A 19662-nucleotide genomic window follows, 5' to 3' on the forward strand; every position below is an offset into this window, starting at 1 on the left:
AAGCTTTGAAATTTTAAGAGTGCTGCATCCCTCTGCAAGATATCTCACTATTTTTTACTTTTCTGAGCCTGTCAAGTCCTTCTTTTGACCCATTTTGCCAAAGGAAAGGAAGTTGCCTAATAATTATGCATACCTGATATAGGGTGTTGATGTCATTAGACCACACCCCTTCTCATTACAGAGATGCACATCACCTAATATGCTTAATTGGTAGTAGGCTTTCGAGCCTATACAGCTTGGAGTAAGACAACATGCATAAAGAGGATAATGTGGTCAAAATACTAATTTGCCTAATAATTCTGCACTCCCTGTATATATATTTAGAAATACTTAGAACAGATTCCCTTATGTATAGAACATTGGAATGTAAAATATTTACAGTAAATACATAGTTAAAACCTTTATTAAATATGAATATTGCATAAATATGCTTTTTCATGTTTTCATCTATTTAACTGCAAAGGGCTTCAATACACTTATATATCTCTATATGTGTGTACATAGTATTTATGTGTTTATGTCTGTAAATACATATATACACACATAAATACATATGTACACATTTCATTTCAGAACTTTTTCCACCTTTAATGTGACCTATAAACGGTACAACTCAATTGAAAAACAAACTGAAATATTTTAGGTAAAGGGAAATAAAAATAAAAAAATAAAATAATATGGTTGCATAAGTGTGAACACCCTTTTATAACTGGGGATGTAGCTGTGTTCAGAATTAAGCAATCACATTCAAAACCACAACGACCCAAAGCATACATCCAAATCAACAAAGGAATGGCTTCACCAGAAGGAGATTAAAGTTTTGGGATGGACCAGCCAGAGCCCAGACCTAAATCCAATTAAAAATATGTGGGGTGATCTGAAGAGGGCTGTGCACAGGAGATGCCCTCGCATTCTGACAGATTTAGAGTGTTTTTGCAAAGAAGAGTGGGCAAATCTTGCCAAGTCAAGATGTGCCATGCTGAAAAACTCATACCCAAAAAGACTGAGTGCTGTAATAAAATCAAAAGGTGCTTCAATAAAGTATTAGTTTAAGGGTGTTCACACTTATGTAACCATATTATTTTATTTTTTTATTTTTATTTCCCTTTACCTAAAAGATTTAAGCTTGTTTTTCAATTGAGTTGTACAGTTTATAGGTCACATTAAAGGTGGAAAAAGTTCTGAAATGATTTATCTTTGTCTCATTTTTTTACATCACAGAAACCTGACATTTTAACAGGGGTGTGTAGACTTTTTATATCCACTGTATATATATATATATATATATATATATATATATATATATATATATATATATATATATATATATATATATAGTATATACACACATAAATACATAATTACATATGTACACACACACACATATATATATATATATATATATATATACACCCACACACATATACACATACATACACATATTTAGTCATCTATATGTATGTATCTATATGTTAAAGACCTTTGCCTGCCTTTTTTGTTCTAACACCTGAGACCTCATATCTTTGAGCCTTTATAACTTTTGTGTGCAATATTTTTTTGTAGTATTTTTTATTAGATGGTGTTATTATGATTGTAACTGAACTTTGTAATGTATTTTTTATGTGTTTTTTTGAGACTTTTTAGTTTTGCTAAAGAGTTTACCAGAGCTCTGAGGTTGCGCTAACCTGACGCACGTTGACTTCAATTGTGCTCAAGCGATTGCATTTACTTTCAACTTGTAATACCAGCTAAAAACCGGACGCGCACAGACAGCCATGATAAACCCCTTTCGCTTGCGTGCAACTGTTAGCGCTCCACTCCTAATCTAGCTCTTTATGTTTTACTGTTTGTTTTTTAATCTTTTTTGCTTTGCTGAATGATTTTGGACAGGGGTAAGACCATGCATACAGTTTCAAAATGGGTTAATCCACTAATATAATGTTATATAATTCTGCACTATGTGCAGAATTATATAACATTATTTTCTATGTTTACTGGCCCTTTAATATGGTGGTGTTTTCCAGGGCCGTCTTTAATATTGACTGGACCCTGGGCAAAACATTTCTTGCCCCCCCCCCCCCCATGCAATTTCGCTCTCCACCCCAACATCCCAAAAAACAACTAAATCAATATATTTTATAATTTTTAAAAAAAATTATTAGCCCAGCAGTGGATCATCCACTACTGGGCTAATCATTTAAAAAAAAATGAAATAAATTGCAATATTTGAAACTGGACGTAAGCAGTACTAATAAGTAAATAAATATATAAATTCCTCCACTGTGGATTCATTTAATATTCTTTTGAATGTGAATCTGGTGTGAGGTTAGCTGGTTAAAGAGATTTAGGGCAGCCAACAGGAGCAAAGCAAGGTAAAGACTGAGGAGGAAGCATGGAGGTGCAGACAAATATAAGTTTACTGACTGGAACAGCAGAACTACTATGGGAAGCTGTAAAATCTGCGACAGAGAAAACAAAAACTATAAAAATAAACCTTACATTAATGTGTGAAGTATCAGTATGACACTATACATCAGCCACAGCAGCACATGTCACTTATTTGCTAGGAACAAGTTCCCTCTCACCCTGCACTAGACAATGCTGCATTGGGAGGGGCATGTGTGCACTCACTTATTCTTCCCACTGACACCTTTCTACAAAGCATTGTTCCCCTAACAAACTTCAGTTAGTTGATCTTAGGGCCACAGCAGAAAGAGCAGGGCTAAGGGGACCAGCAGACTGGATGCTGTCTGCCCAAGGCTGCATGGATACAGTGTGAGATGAGTCACACAGCCTCAAGACTGAAGAGAGCAGTGTATGCAGCTGCACAGATGCTCAAATCCTCACGTGCCTGCCGCTCCAGCTTTCTGCTGCATGCGCCTACAGTCAGCCCTACCCAGAAACAATCCCCACCACCAGAGCAGTTACCTGGTAACAGTGGTAACCCCAGTAGGACCTTTTATGATGCAGTGGGAATGGCTGGATGCAGAGTTAGGGCTTTGCATTCAGTGCTGCACAGTGCACATCTAAAACAGCACATGGCACTAGCTTGGCATGTCACACCGGCACGGTCTGGCACAGTTTTTTAAAATATATATAAGCAGAGTACTTTTGACTGTGACAGTATTAGGACTGAATGTGTGTGTTCCCCATGTCACATCAACAGTCTTGTATGAACCATAGGACTCTTGGGCCCCTCAACAGAGACTGGGCCCTGGGCAGCTGCCCCTTTTGCCCTGTGTTAAAGACAGCCCTGGTGTTTTCTCTTATTATAATATTTTTGCAAACTAAAGGTACTTTCTAAAAATAAGGTATAATTTAAATGTGTACCTCACAGAAAAAAAAAAGTTAGAACCCATGGGGCCTATGTATCAAAGGTCTTGTGGACCTGATCCGACAGTGCGGATAAGGGTCCGAAAGACCTCGCTGATTGCGGAGAGCAATACGCTCTCCGTATTCAGCATTGCACCAGCAGTTAACAAGAGCTGCTGGTGCAACGCCGCCCCCTGCAGACTCGCAGACAATGGGCCGCCAGCAGGGAGGTGTTAATCAATTGAATTGTGCCGATTCCTTTTCGCCTGCTCAGAGCAGGCGGACAGGGTTATGGAGCAGCGGTCTTTAGACCGCTGCTTCATAACTGCTGTTTCTGGCGAGTCTGAAGACTCGCCAGAAACACAGCCCTCAAGCTCCATTCGGAGCTTAATAAATGGGCCTCTATGTGTAAATACAATGAAGGCTAAACAAAAAATGGCACAGCAGCAAAAGGGTTAAAGGTCTCCATGAAGGACCCGGATGTTGGAATACCCATAGGAGTTGCCATAGTGACTAAACTGAACAATATAATAATCAAAATAAAATTATTTTTAAAAAAGCATCTGTCTAAAACATTATTATAAAATCATCTATAAAATACAAAATGAACACGTATAATTCTTAACTGGTGACATGACATGATCTTTTTTCTATGCATAGAAGTGTCACAGAATCTTTTAATGAATATTAAACCCAAATTATTTCTTTCATGATTCAGATAGAGCATGCAATTTTAAGCAAATTTCTAATTTACTCCTATTAACAAATTTTCTTCCTTCTCTTGGTATCTTTATTTGAAAAAGTAGAAATGTAAGCTTAGGAGCCGGCCCTTTTTTTTAGTTTAGAACCCTGGCTAGCGCTTGTTGATTGGTGGCTACATTTAGCCACCAATAAGCAAGCGCAACCCAGGTTCTGAACAAAAAATGGGCCTGCTCCTAAGCATACATTCTTGCTTTTCAAATAAAGATACCAAGAAAAGGAAGAAAAATTGGTAATAAGAGTAAAATAGAAAGTTGCTTAAAATTGCATGCTCTATCTGAATCATGAAAGTTTAATTTTGACTTTAGTGTCCCTTTAGCTGGTAAGATTGATTTTTCGTTCATGCCCTTGGGATCTATTTTCAAGGATTTGCTGAGAGTGATATGTCTAGTTTTTTGGAGTGTGTGTCAATAATGTTTGTTAACAAATATTCTAATTATGTTTCCCTTATCACTCCAGATACATATGATTACGTATATTCCATGTGAATGTTTCTGTACTTTTAATTATACATGTGTTTATTTTGTACGTTAGATAATTTTATAATACCTTTTTAGATTGATGTTGTTTAAAGGGGCAGTCTAGGCCAAAATAAACTTTCATGATTCACATAGGGCATGTCATTTTAAACAATTTTCCAATTTACTTTTATCACCAATTTTGCTTTGTTCTCTTGGTATTCTTAGTTGAAAGCTTAACCTAGGAGGTTCATATGCTAATTTCTTAGACCTTGAAGCCCACCTCTTTCAGATTGCATTTTAACTGTTTTTCACCACTAGAGGGTGTTAGTTCACATATTTCATATAGATAACACTGTGCTCGTGCACGTGAAGTTATCTGGGAGCAGGCACTGATTGGCTAGACTGCAAGTCTGTCAAAAGAACTGAAAAAAGGGGCAGTTTGCAGAGGCTTAGATACAAGATAATCACAGAGGTTAAACGTATATTATTATAACTGTGTTGGTTATGCAAAACTGGGAAATGGGTAATAAAGGGATTATCTATCTTTTAAAACAATAAAAATTCTGGTGTAGACTGTCCCTTTAAACATCATTTTATTTAGATTACCATTTTGTTTAGTTTAGTCACTATGGCAACCCCTATGGGTGTTCCAACATGTTGGTTCTTCATGGAGACCTTTAAAGAGCGGTTCAATTTGCGTGTTTGTTATGCCTGAGGAAACAGCCCTTCTATTGTGCTGAGAAACGCATTGCAATGAGCAAGTTTTACTACATTTTCTGTTCAAGAATTGTTCATTTGCGCTCACTGTCAGGGTTTTTCCCTCTTTTGTTTGCCATGTGCTGCTGGCAGTCATTTTACTCTCTTCCTGACTATGGTGCATTGTGGGGGATGCTGCTCATTTCCTGCACTTCCTTTTATGGCCAGACTGGCTTGCATCATCCATGTGAGACAGGATGCAGTCTCAGAATTGTGATGTCATCACTTATTATTTAAAGGGCCTCTGTTCAGTATGCTTTGCCTTTGCGTTGTCTCAGACCTGTTTGTGAGAGTTCCTGTGTATTACCTGGCTGCCTGACGTCCTTCCTGGTTCCTGATCCCTGGCTTGTTCCTGACTCTGCTGTTTTCCTTGTTCCTGATTCCGGCTCGTCTGACTATTCGCTTTGGCTCCTGATTCGGCTCGTCTGACTACCAGCTCTGGTTTTGACTCCTGGCTTGTTATTTGACTTGTGGACTTTTTATTATTTTTTGCTATTAATAAAGGTGTGATTATTTTTGCACTTCTCGTCTCAGTCTGATTCCTGGCACCCTGACACTCACATACGGAAGAGAGAAACTTTTGTGTCAACAAAAGTTCAGCCACTTGATTGCTGAGAAGACCAGCCTTCTCGTTTGCAATACATTATTGGTACAGATAGAAGTGTGAGTTTTGTTTCTATTAGGGCTTGGCAAATGCTTCGCAACATTCAAAAAATAAAACAAATTTTAGCACGTTTGTTGGTATTGAATTTTGAATGTTTGTAAAACATTCTAACATTCATTTAATGTAATAGTATTTCTAAATTCTAATGCTGTCTTTAAATTTAATATTCAATTTGAATTTTTCTCAATTTGAATATTGCATAATTTGAATACAATTATGCAATATTCAAATTAAAAAAATTCAAATTGTTATATTTGTAATAGTATTTCTAGTGCTCTATTTAAAGAAACATTCCAGTCAAAATTTAAATGCACATAGATTAATTACCTCTTTGAACAGAAACATATTTGCAATATACATGTATTGGCAAAAATGCTTCTAGTAAAAGTTATCTCTGTTTAAGTGTTAAAATTTTTCTCTGCACGTGCATGTAAAGCATAGCTAGATATTCTCAGTGCACCAACATCTTAAATACTGGAGCTGCCCAGAGCACTAGTGGGGCTTGGATCATAACAGCAATTAACAAATTGAGTTATTTCCAGATAGTAGAAGCACCTTACTCTTAAAATGCTGGTGCACTGTGCATACTTAAATACACTTTTGAAACAGTTATAGCTTTTATTAGAAGCATTTTTGCTAATTCATGAATATTACAAAAATTCTGCTATTGAGAACTGAAATGCATCCATGTGGATTTCAATTTTGGCTGTAATGTCCCTTTAAATTTAATATTTGAAATAGAAAAATTTAAATCAACATATATGCGTCTATTATGTATCAATTTACAAAATTCCCTACCACCCGAACTATAGAACTTTTTAATATTATTTGTTAAATCAAATGTTACATTTGAAATATTCAGTCTAATTATGAATATTCCAAAACAAAAGTAACATTCAGAAGCCCTAAATAACATTATACAGGTGGCCCTCGTTTTACAACGGTTCAATTTACACCGTTTCAGAATAACAACCTTTTTTTCCAGACATGTGACTCCTATTAAAAAGAATTGAGAAGCAGTGCATTTATTAAAATAGCCAGTAGGTGGAGCTGTCCGCTTGTGTTGCAGCAAAGCTAAGCAAGCTGAAATTAATCAGTTTAACCAGACCTGAGCTATCGAGCAGATTTCAAAGGAACAAGATCTTCCTGTCTATAAATCAGTCCAGATTGGAATGCATAGAAAGAACTGTTTGCAGAAAAATGCAAGTGAAGTCTGTGTTGTGTGATTATTTTATTAGGTTTATAATGCTGTTTAGCAAATGTTTTTGTTCATTTAACTTAGTTTAATTATATATTCTGTGTTGTGTGATTATTTTTATTAGGTTTATAATGCTGTTTAGCATTTAAAGTCTTCATTTCAAAGCTTTAAAAATAATGTATTAGGTGTTACTTATGACAATTTTGAGAGGGGCCTGGAACCTATCTCCCTCACTTCCCATTGACTTACATTATAAACTGGGTTTCAATTTACAACGGTTTCGATTTACAACCATTCCTTCTGGAACCTAACCCCGGCGTAAACTGAGCGCTACCTGTATTGCCAGATTTTAATGGATTTTAATTCTTATGAACATTCGATCGTCCAAAACGACTGTCCACAGAACAATTCATTCTACCAAGTGAATTGTACTTTCAGCCCATTCGCCCAACCCTGGTGTCTATTTGATATATTTGTGGATATAAACAGAATTATGCTATGTGGCACTTCCTTTTTCTTCTTTAATAAAATCTTAAAGATATTTTACATTACCTAATGTCCTTTCTCCATTAGGATCCACCTCACGAGCCATTTCAAGAGCTTCAGTTGTTGCTATATCCACGTTACTTGGAATTACAACCAAACTTATTGTCTCTTGCCTTTGGATATACTTGCGAATCATCCTTTTTATCTACAAAATGTGTGAATTGTATAAATATTAGTAACATATTTAAAATATATTACACCAATATAAGTACACTTTACCTACTTCACTGTAATACTTGTAATTTGACAGATCATCAGGTTAATGACATGGGGCAACACACTGCACATGGTGTGTTATCCTTAGCGCAACTGTGTGAAAAGTATAGCACATAATCTGCTATTACAATTGGATGATATAAAAGAATTACCAGAGAATCTCAACGTGTCTGACCTTTTTTAGTGCTCTCAATACTTTGAATGGATATCGCAGGATGCGCTATTATCGCTAATATTACAAGTGGTTAGAGATGGAAAATGTAGCGCTTTTAGAAATCGTGTTATTGCTTGATTTAAAGTGTTTTAAAGGCATATAGTATATGATCAGGTGCTGGATTGGGAAGTGCTCAAATGACTATATGTATGTGTGTATTTGTATGTGTGTGTGTGTGCACATATGTATGTGTGTGTACATATGTATGTGTGTGTGTGTAAGTTTGTGTAAATATGTCTGTATGTGTGTGTATATATGTATGTGTGTCTGTGCATGTGTAAATATGTATGTATGTGTACAAATGTATGTATTTGTGTTACTGTGTGTACATATGCATCTATGTGTCTGTATGTGTGTATACATATGTATGTATGTATGTCTGTATGTATGTATACATATGTATGTATGTCTGTATGTATGTATACATATGTATGTATGTCTGTATGTGTGTATACATATGTATGTATGTATGTCTGTATGTGTGTATACATATGTATGTATGTATGTATGTATGTATGTATGTCTGTATGTGTGTGTACATATGTATGTCTGTATGTGTGTATACATATGTATGTATGTATGTCTGTATGTGTGTATACGTATGTATGTATGTCTGTATGTGTGTATACATATGTATGTATGTCTGTATGTGTGTGTACATATGTATGTCTGTATGTGTGACTGTGTACATATGTGAAGTGGTTTAAACTTATATGTCAATGTAAAATCATAGTTTAAAAGTAAGTAAAGAACTTTTCTTTTTTGACCTCCAGTTTACAGCGCCTTTGGTTTATCATTTGAGCGATAGCGAACATGAGTTTTTCAGCGCACCCTGATAAAAATTCTATTATGTGAGGGATTTAGTGAACATGCTCTATCCAACACGCAGACTAGACTTTAGTTCGAGCACTAATGTATCAATTTTGAATCGTAATATGAGTGTAAAAATAAAAATGCTATTGATTTAACTTGAGTGCTGTTAATGCACTTTTTTTTTTCTGCGTGCCTTATACTTTGAATGGATATCACAGGGTGCATTATTATCAAGCTGAAGGGAAGTAAGATCAGGGGTAATTTGCGGAAGGGTGGATGATTCATGTAATAAACTTCCACTGAAAATGGTAATGAAAAACACTGGTTGTTTAGCCTGGTACTTTAAGGAATTTCTGCAGCAATCTTTAGACCTGCTATTTGGCTACACTATCCAAACTTATCAAACTGCAGTGTGGCTATTGTAATACTGTCTGCACAAGTACACATTAGGTGAATGCATATTAGAATGTTGTATAATAAATTTGATGGAACAGCTTATTAAATTTACTTTGTCGAGTACAAAATGGCCATCATGAGGTACAAAGGGCTTGTCACTGGGGCATTACCCTTAAAAGACCAAATTTGCACCATTTTAAGGGCACATTATGGTACCATAGCATTGAGATCCAATCTAGTCACCAAAGGTACATATCTTCCTTTAAAAGGTACAATCTGCAAGGGTACCTATATGTACCCATGTTAAAGGGCACAGCGGGTGTACCTTTGAGGGTACTGCCCCAGTGACACTGTGACAAGCTGTAGTACCCCTAAAGGTACATTTTTTCCAATTTTTTTCTGACAGTGTATTACACATGGTTAGAGACATATAGTATATGACCAGGTGCTGGACTGGGAAGTGCTCAAAGGTGTCTGTATGTGTATATATATATATATATTTAACACCTGTGATTACCTTGTATTTAAGCCTCTGCAGACTGCCCCCTTATTTTGGTTCTTTTGACAGACATGCATTTTAGCCAATCAGTGCTGACTCCTAGGTAACTCAACAGGAGTGAGCACGATCTTTATCTATATGGCACATATGAACTAACACTGTCTAGCTGTAAAAAAAACTGTCAAAATGCACTGAGATAAGAGGCGGCCTTCAAGGGCTTAGAAATTAGCATATGAGCCTAACTAGGTTTAGTTTTAAACAAAGAATACCAAGAGAACAAAGAACATTTGATGATAAAGTAAATAGTAAATTGGAAAGTTGTTTAAAATTGCATGCCCTTTCTGAATCATGAAAGTTTAATTTTGTATAGACTGCCCCTTTAAACGTATGTTTCAATAGAACATAATAGTTTAAAAGCAAGTGAAGAACTCCACTATATGACTTTCAGTTTACAGCACCTTAAGCTTAGCCCTTGAGCGATAGCCAACATGATTTTTTCAGCGCACCGCCATAAAAGTCTGTTATGTGAGGGATTTAAAGGGACACTGAACCCAATTTTTTTTTCTTTTATGATTCAGGTAGAGCATGCAATTATAAGCAACTTTGTAATTTACTCCTATTATCAATTTTCTTCATTCTCTTGGTATCTTTATTTGAAAAAGCAGGAATGTACGTTTTGGATACGGCCTATTTTTGGTTCAGAACCCTGGGTAGCGCTTGCTGATTGGTGGCTACATTTTAGTGCTATGCAACATGCAACACACCAGTGCTATGCAATATGCAGACTAGACTTTAGCTCAAACTGGGCCATGGTCTGTCAAGTGGCTAAAATGAGTCCAGAGGAACAGTGTTTGTGTTATATAAGGTACAGCTGTAATGAAAATATAAGTCAAATTGATCCAATTTCAGCCAATATAATGCAGCTGCTATGAAAGAATTTTGAACAGTTGGAACAAAAGTAGACAAAGGAATTGAGCTATTACCCAGACTCTTTCATCCGTCTGTATCTCCTGCTATGACAACATAACGCTACAGAATTGTACATTGCTATACAAATAACATGCGCACGTGAGAGAGATGTGTCTGCATCTATTATGTGCAATTCAATTTATGTTACCATAGCATGCTAAAGACACGTGCACACTCCTGAGCTCTTATGTGTCTACCTAGGTTTACTCTTCAACAAAGCATACCAAGAGAACAAAGCAAATCTAATAAGATATTTTGTTTAACTATCCCTGTAAGATTATTCCTTATTGAACAGGTAACTATGATATGTCATTTCATTTCTACTACAGTGTGAAAGACAATGGGCTCCATTTATGAAGCGGCGGATGATGCTTCTGAGTCCCATGGTGTCAGTCTCATCTGAAGCCTGCTCCTTAAAGGGACATAAAACCCAAAAATGTCCTTTCATGATTTAGCTAGAACATACAATTTTAAACAACTTTTCAGTTTACTTCTATTATCAAATGTGTTTCATTCTCTTGGTATCATTTGTTGAAAGAGCAGCAATGCACTACTGGTTTCTAACTGAACACATGGGTGAGCCAATGACAATCTGTATATATATGCAGCCACCAATAAGCAGCTAGAAACTAGGTTCTTTACTGCTACTGAGCTTGCCTAGATAAACCTTTCAGCAAAGGATAACAAGAGAAGGAAGCAAATTAAATAATAGAAGTAAATTGGAAAGTTGTTTAACATTGCATGCTCTTTCTGAATCATAAAAGAAAAATAATTGGGTTTTATGTCCCTTTAAAGGGACACTGAACCCACATTTTTTCTTTTGTGATTCAGATAGAGCATGCAATTTTAAGCAAATTTCTAATTTACTCCTATTATCAATTTTTCTTCATTCTCTTGCTATCTTTATTTGAAAAAGAAGGCACCTAAGCTTTCTTTTTGGTTCAGTACTCTGGATAGCACTTTTTTTATTGGTGGATGAATTTATCCACTAATCAGCCAGAACAACCCAGGTTGTTCACCAAAAATTGGCCGGCATCTAAACTTACATTCTTGTAAGGTTCAAAGGCTTAAATATTGAATTATTTCCTGCATTAAAATCCTTAGTCATATAAAATAATTGTTAAATAAGAAGAATTTGGTAAATACAAACCTGCTCGCCAATATCCTTGGGCTGATTGGTCAAAGCAACTCTTGTAATACCAGGAAGATCAATTAATGTCAAGTCTGGGACATCTGGAGAGATAATCTCCATTGTTATTAGTTCCTGGCTGACTCCATTGTTAGTTCCTGCCATGATGTCTTGTGCTGTAAAAAGGAGAAGAACAAGGGCATGACCCACAAGTCAAAGATGTACTCACCACTAAAGGAAGAAGTGTATTGTGTGTATTTCATCCACTATGGTCGTGTGCTGTAAAGAGTAAAGTCATAGTAAAATATGTATGTGTTGGGCAAGATCTAGACGTGGATCACAGCAAGCATTTGGAGGTATATTTAAGGAGCACAGGATACACCCATGGGCTGTAGCTCCTGATCTTTTTGGCAATTGTAACTGAGTAAAATACAAACAGCCCATATACTTCTAGTCTGTCTCTAATCAGTCATAGTCAAATATCATACCACCAACTCTAACCTTATAGCATGATATTTTATAATGATGCACATCTTCTTCAATGGCAACCAGTTCGCAATGACGTAAAAATGTATTGTTGTAATGACTTGCACCTGTTTTTCTGTTGTTTATTTTTTTGTTGGATTGTCTCAATAAAAAATTTAATTTAAAAAAAAAAAAAAAAGTTTCATGATTCAGATAGGGCAAGCAATTTTAAACAACTTTCCAATCTACTTTTATCATCAAATTTGTTTTGTTCTCTTGGTATTTTTTGTTAAAGGGTAAATCTAGGTAGGCTCATAGGCTTATTTCTAAGACTCTGCAGTCCACCTTTTATCTCACTGTCTGGCTGTGAATAGCTAATATCATGTACTGTTTGTTCATGTGTGCCATTTACAGAAGATAACATTGTGCTTACTCTAGTGGAGTTATTTAAGAGTCAGCACTAATTGCCTGAAATGCAAGTCTGTCAAAAGATCTGAGATAAGGAGGCTGTATGCAGAGGGTTAGATACAAGATAGTCATAGAGTTAAAAAGTATATTAATATAACAGTGTTGGTTATGGAAAACTGGGGAATGGTAAATAAAGCGAATTATCTTTCTTGGTAAATAACATTGTTGGTGTTGACTGTCCCTTTAACATTTTTCTTTTCATTTTAAATTTTTTAGTGCATTTCTGGTATGTATAAAGTAATAGTAAGGTAATATTTTGTTTTATTAAGGGGACAGTCAACACCATAATTTTTGTTGTTTTAAAATATAGCTAATCCCTTTATTACCCATTCCCCAGTTTTGCATAACCAACACAGTTATAATAATACACGTTTTACCTCTATGATTACCTTGTATCTAAGCCTCCTTATTTCAGTTCTTTTGACAGACTTCCATTTTAGCCAATCCGTGCTCACACCTCGGTAAATTCACGTGCATGAGCTCAATGTTATCTATATTAAACACATGAACTAATGGACTCTAGTTGTGAAAAACTGTCAAAATGCATTTAGATTAGAGGCGGCCTTCAAGGTCTAAGACATTAGCATATGAACCTCCTAGGTTTAGCTTTCAACTAAGAATACCAAGAGAACAAAGCAAAATTGGCGATAAAAGTAAATTGGAAAGTTGTTTAAAATTAAAGGCCCTATTTGAATCATGAAAGTTTTTTTGGACTTGACTGTCCCTTTAAACTAACACAGATTAGATAGACATTTTACCTCTTTTCACTTCATGTTCCACATCTGATGGACTTGACAGCACAACAGATTGATCCTGATAAGTCATTTTTCCACTCCAGCTTGTCCCTGACTTGGCTTTCTTCAGCTGCAGCTCCAGTGGGCATCGTGTAACAATACCTGTAAAACAAACAACGTTTTGAAAAGATAAGATCACTACCTATGATCAGATTGTTAAACCATTACACTAAGGTAATAGAAGAAAATACTTATTTTTACATTGGGAAAGTGTTGATGCCTGATGGGATAGACCACAAGTGGAGAGCAAAAATATTAGTGATATTGTGGGTTAACATTGCTCAAGTTAAATCAATGGCACTTCTATTTTTTGACTCGTAAGTCATTTGTAAAATGTTAGCTCTCTAGCGATAGTTTAGGACACTCTAACATATCCCTCACAAAATAGACTTCTATGGGGGCATTCTATGACTGCTAAGTCGATGGTACACTTAATCTTCTCTCAAGTGATGGAGTGCTTCACTTAGTTATATACTATAGTGATTCTTTTTAAGTATAAAACACTTTAAATATTCACACATACATATTATATATATATAGGTAGCCCTCAGTTTACGCCGGGGTTAGGTTCCAGATGGAATGGTTGTAAATCGAAACCGTTGTAAATTGAAACCCAGTTTATAATGTAAGTCAATGGGAAGTGAGGTAGATAGGTTCCAGGCCCCTCTCAAAATTGTCATAAGTAACACCCAATACATTATTTTAAAAGCTTTGAAATGAAGACTTTAAATGCTAAACAGCATTATAAACCTAATAAAATAATCACGCAACACAGAATATATAATTAAACTAAGTTAAATGAACAAAAACATTTGCTAAACAGCTTTATAAACCTAATAAAATAATCACACAACACAGACTTCACTTGCATTTTTATGAAAACAGTTCTTTCTATGCATTCCAATCTGGACTGAGTTATAGACAGGAAGATCTTGTTCCTTTGAAATCTGCTCAATAGCTCAGGTCTGGTTAAACTGATACATTTCAGCTTGCTTGGCTTTGCTGCAACACAAGCGGACAGCTCCACCTACTGGCTATTTTAATCAATGCACTGCTTCTCAATGCTTTTCAATAGCAGTCACATGACTGGAAAAAAGGTTGTTATTCTGAAACGATGTAAATTGAAACGTTGTAAAACGAGGGCCACCTATATATATATATATATATATGTGTGTGTACATAATTATTAACATTTTTGATTGGCCCTTACTTAAGAAAAAAAGTTTTACTACTCAAAATCACAATTCATTTTGTTGCATTCCAAAGCAAATAATTGGATAAAAATAAAATAAAAAAGAACATAAAACTTTACTTGTATCATAAAGAAAAACTCTCACCACTTCCCCTAGGCAGTGTAACACCAGACAGAGCTTCTAGTACCGAACTTTTCCCTGAACTTTGGTCACCAATGACAGCGATGGCTGGTAACCCCAAGTCTTTTTCAATCCCCAGAGCTCTTAGCGAGTCAATGAGATCAATACAGGGACGGATCTTCTCTTCATATTGATTGCATAAAATAGTGTCCATTTTCTGTAGGGAAAAGGATAAAATTGTAAAAAAATAACAAAACAAGTTTATAAGGAAATTGTATAATGACTACAGTACACACTACCCAGCACAGTCTGAAGGTAAAACCATAAGATCCGTAAGGTTTTAGTATCTACAGAAGAAGTCTAGACATACGTTTCTAGACGGAACCTCTGAGCCGGCAGACAGCAATCTGCCTGATCAGATATGATCGGGTTGATTGACACCCCCTGCTAGTGGTCGATTCGCTGCGAATGTGCAGAGGGCTGCATTGCACAAGCATTTCACTAGAAATGCTTGTGCAAAGATAAATGCCAACAGCCTATGCTGTCGGGATTTATCGATGTGCGGCGGACATGATCATGCCTGCCCGCACATAAGTAAATTGGCCCCATAGGCTCCAATAGTAGCCTCGTTCTTATACCGTGACACACCGCATGAGAACTAGTGTAACAAAGGGGGTAAGTCGCGCATCGATGGCAGCAAATTGTAAATATGTGTGTATATACATATATTGTTACTCGTTTTTTCAAACACCCCACACTCACCAACTTTAGCACCAAAATACTGTCTAGGGCAGTCATTTTATTAAAAATAAAAATGCTACAATTTTTTATTTCTTTAATACGATACACTACACTGTATTTTGGGGGCATTTGGGGCACATTTATAAAATTAACCAGAGATCTGACCTCTGGTTAATTTTATACACACTAATTGCTACCTTGACCTTGCGGTTCCAATAACCAGCCACTTGTAATGGCTGGTTATTTATCGCACACCTGCAAACGGGAAATTTGCCCGTTTGCAGGCGTGCGATAAATTAGCGCTCCACTTGTAATCTAGCCCACAATGTTTAATTTTGTGTAGTAAAAAATCTTTGCAATATATTTTTACTCTTGATTTTGCTCCCTTTTCCTGAAATATAACTCTTAAAATGTTGTGTCTCTATAAAGTAATGGGCACTGCAATGATGTAAATTATCCTATCCTAAAAATATGTTCTCTTCTTATTTCATATCCACAGCTGAGGCCGGTTAGTAATAGTTAAACATATGCTGATAAAGTAACTTATTGCTATTTCACATACACTTTAGTGTCTCTTTTTTTATCTGTACCTTATTGTCTTCAGCAGAAGGAATTAGATAAGTGAAACCTAGGTTACAATATGGTGGTGCTTATTGCTTTGTAATAACTACAACTTTTATTTTTATAATATTTAAACAATCCATACAATTTAAAAAAAAATGTCTCATTAATCTCTATTTAATCTTTGCTTTGGAGATATAATTATATTATACTCAGACTTTTTATCTAGCTTTTATTAGTTATAAATCCTATTCCAATCAACCTGATTTTACCTTTCAAACTGCACCTTTTATGCCTACAGCAGTATTCCAATCTATCTAAAAACATGTTTCTGGTAGCTTTTCGAAAGGATTTTTGAACTTTTGAAATGCAGTATCTTGGACCTGTTGACGTTTTTGAATGGTGTTTTACTTAAAGGGATATGAAACCCATTTTTTTTTTCTTTCATGATTCAGATAGAGCAGGCAATTTTAAGTAACTTTCTAATTTACTCCTATTATCATTTTTTTCTTCATTCTCTTGGTATCTTTATTTGAAAATCAGGAATGTAAGCTTATGAGCCGGCCCAGGTCCTGAACAAAAAATGGGACGGAATAATGTGTGTTTTTAAGTTTTTTTCCCTTTAATATTTTAATGTTGCAACAACTATTAATAGTTATATTTTAATCAATGGTCTCCCATCAATTTTCTCCTTTCGAGACTTGTAATCAGTATCACCTTTCTATATAAATTATATTTCTGTGACACACATTGTCTTGTGACTCTTGAGTGCTACACGTGTATTCTGTTGTAGGGTTTTTTTTTACCTCCTATGTTTTTCTGATATTAGCGCTTCACTTTGTAATACTGGTGCACGCTAATGTGTGCTGGTATTACAAGTTAAATGCAATGTGAACGCGAGCTTGTGTTCACATTGCTAGGAAGCATTGCGCTCACGAGACCGTGCTTCCATAGGCTCCTGTAGGAGCCTCGTTCTGATCCGGTCACAGCAAGCGGGGTAAGTAGAGCACCGATGGGCAACATTTTTTTAGATATATGTATATAAATATATACATATATATTTATGGTTTAATATGTGTGTCACGGATACCAGACCACCAAGGCTACCCCCACCCACCCTACTGCCTGGCTGACTCCTTTCTACATCAGATTTGGCCATTTCAGGACTTACGGGATCTCTCAGGTTTATGATATCTACTGTTTTTACTATGTGAACTTTGTCAGAGAAGCACTGATCTCTGACCGGGAAAACCCTTTCTTGGCTGGCCCAAGCTCCTGGAACTGCTGGCTGCACCGCAACAGATACCCGCCTAACTCCTCTCAGGCTGGCCGGGCTCCTGGAACTCCTGGTCGGCCGCATCACGCCAGACACCTGCTAACTTTACCCCTGGTGGCTCCAGCTGCCCTTTGCCACAGAGCTCCGCTCTTTTGGGGATTGGTAGCCCCTAGGGAGGACAAGAGGTGGGGGAATTGCCGGAGGGGAGCTCCTTTGGGAACCAGAGGTTTTAGACTCTCCAAACCCAGTATCTTTACTGGGTTGTAACGCCGGTCCCCAGTAACGAATCACACAGCTTTTTGGACTGAGGCACCTGGGGACCAAGAGCTTTTAAATGATCCTGGGATCACCCTGAAACCACCACCTCTGGGTCCTGGGACTCTGTGGGACTATGACTGCTATGGCAGGCGCTAGCCTGACTGGAGGGGCAGGAATGGTGGGAGATTTGGGAGTAAGATAAGACCCTTTGTTTGCGTATAAAATGAGTGTATGTTTCCTAATAAAATGAGTTCTTGTTTCACCTGAATGCTAGTCTGTCTAGTTATTTGGGTGAGGATTGCTATAATCACTTTCTTAGCTACATAGCTGCCTGTTGTCAGGTACAGGAAGGAACCCTCTGGCGGAGCTACCTAGTCAGGGTAGCTGGAGTCAGACACAGGGTGAGACCCTGAATACTGGTGTGGTCTAGGTATAAGGGTGGGCTACAGGCTGTGGTCACTTGCCAGCTACACAGCAGCAGTAGGCAGGGAGGAAGCAGGACTCCTCTTGGCGGAGCTACCCAGTCGGGGTAGCTGGGGTATCCATCACAATGTGTATATACACATATTAACACATAAATATATATCAGCATATATCAGCATATACATATATATTTACATTGCAGTCTATGGGAACACACAGTTTCCATAGACCGCAATGTAAATGCACTTTTAAATGCCGTTTTGTTTACTAACACCCCACATCCACCAACGTTAAAGCCCCAAAACTGCCTAGTGCAGTTATTTTTTATTTAAAAAAAATTATACTTTTTTTTTTTTAAATATAAAGTGCTATTGCGGTAGCAATAAAGGCCACTTGTAATGGCTGGTTAATTATTGCGCAAAATTTTCCCGTTTGCAGGAGTGCAATAGTTTAGCACTCAACTTGTAATATAACATGTTATGTGTAGTAAAAAAAATAATTGTAATGTACTGATTGCTTTTGTTTTAGTGTTGAGAATGGACAGAGCTCACAGCAGGCTTCACAAGTATAGCCCTGTCACATATATGTCCTTAATTGTCTTCAGCAGAGGAGATTTTATATGAATTGCAAAACAATAAAGAGTTTGCAAACATAATGACAAAAACTATATTTGTCTTCTCCAATCACAAGTCTAGATTGTTTCTTTAGATTGGAGTTTGGATGGAGCTTGGCTTTTGAAAAACAATTGCAGCTAACAAGATGATAACACATTTCAAATATTTTAAAACTCTCCCAGTATGTTAGTTTTTGTCAAGACTGCAGAAAAATATTGTAATTTTTACAAATGTTTAGTATAATTTTGAAGGGACATGAAACCCCTAAAAAAGCTTTCATGATTCAGATCGGGTCGGTCATACAATTTTAAATAACTTTCCAATTTACTTCAAATTTCTAATTTTCGTCATTCTTTAGATATCCTTTGTAGAAGAAATAGCAAAGCACATAGGTGAATCAATCACACATGGCATCTATGTGCAGCCACGCATCAGAAGTAGCACGTGTATTACAAGTTGAAAACACGATCGCTTGAGCGCAATTGAATTTAACTCGCATCAGGATAGCGTAACCTCAGAGCTCTAATTAACTGTTATGCTTGACTAAAAAGTAGCACAAAAGTGCAGTTACGTTCATAATAACACTATCTAATAAAAATTATTTTAAAAAACACATAAAAAAATTATAAGGGTTCTAAGATATGAGGTCTCAGGTGTTAAAAAAAAGGCTACAAAGGGCTTTAACATAGAGATAAATATATATACAGTCTAAATATTTATGTATGAATAAATAGAACATATTCTTCTATGTGAAGAACATTGGAATGTGAAATATTTGTATTTCCTGTGGGGTTAGCGTACTTTGAGCGCAACTAGG

The 19662-nt window shown here is 36.3% G+C and overlaps 1 protein-coding gene across 1 annotated transcript in view; it reads right to left on the reverse strand.

The window, feature by feature from the left end:
• LOC128652910 (interferon-induced GTP-binding protein Mx1) overlaps positions 1–19662 on the reverse strand; it is a 194161-nt gene that overhangs the window by 125688 nt on the left and 48811 nt on the right. Inside the window, exons 2-5 of the mRNA XM_053705908.1 lie at positions 14997–15189; positions 13624–13761; positions 11954–12108; positions 7703–7841 (exon numbers count right to left, since the gene is read on the reverse strand). Of these exons, the coding sequence (XP_053561883.1) occupies positions 7703–7841; positions 11954–12108; positions 13624–13761; positions 14997–15186 (622 nt within the window). The 5' untranslated portion in view covers positions 15187–15189. The remainder of the gene's footprint in view (positions 1–7702; positions 7842–11953; positions 12109–13623; positions 13762–14996; positions 15190–19662) is intronic.

Source organism: Bombina bombina, chromosome 3 (genome assembly GCF_027579735.1).
Source record: "Bombina bombina isolate aBomBom1 chromosome 3, aBomBom1.pri, whole genome shotgun sequence".
NCBI lineage: Eukaryota > Metazoa > Chordata > Amphibia > Anura > Bombinatoridae > Bombina > Bombina bombina.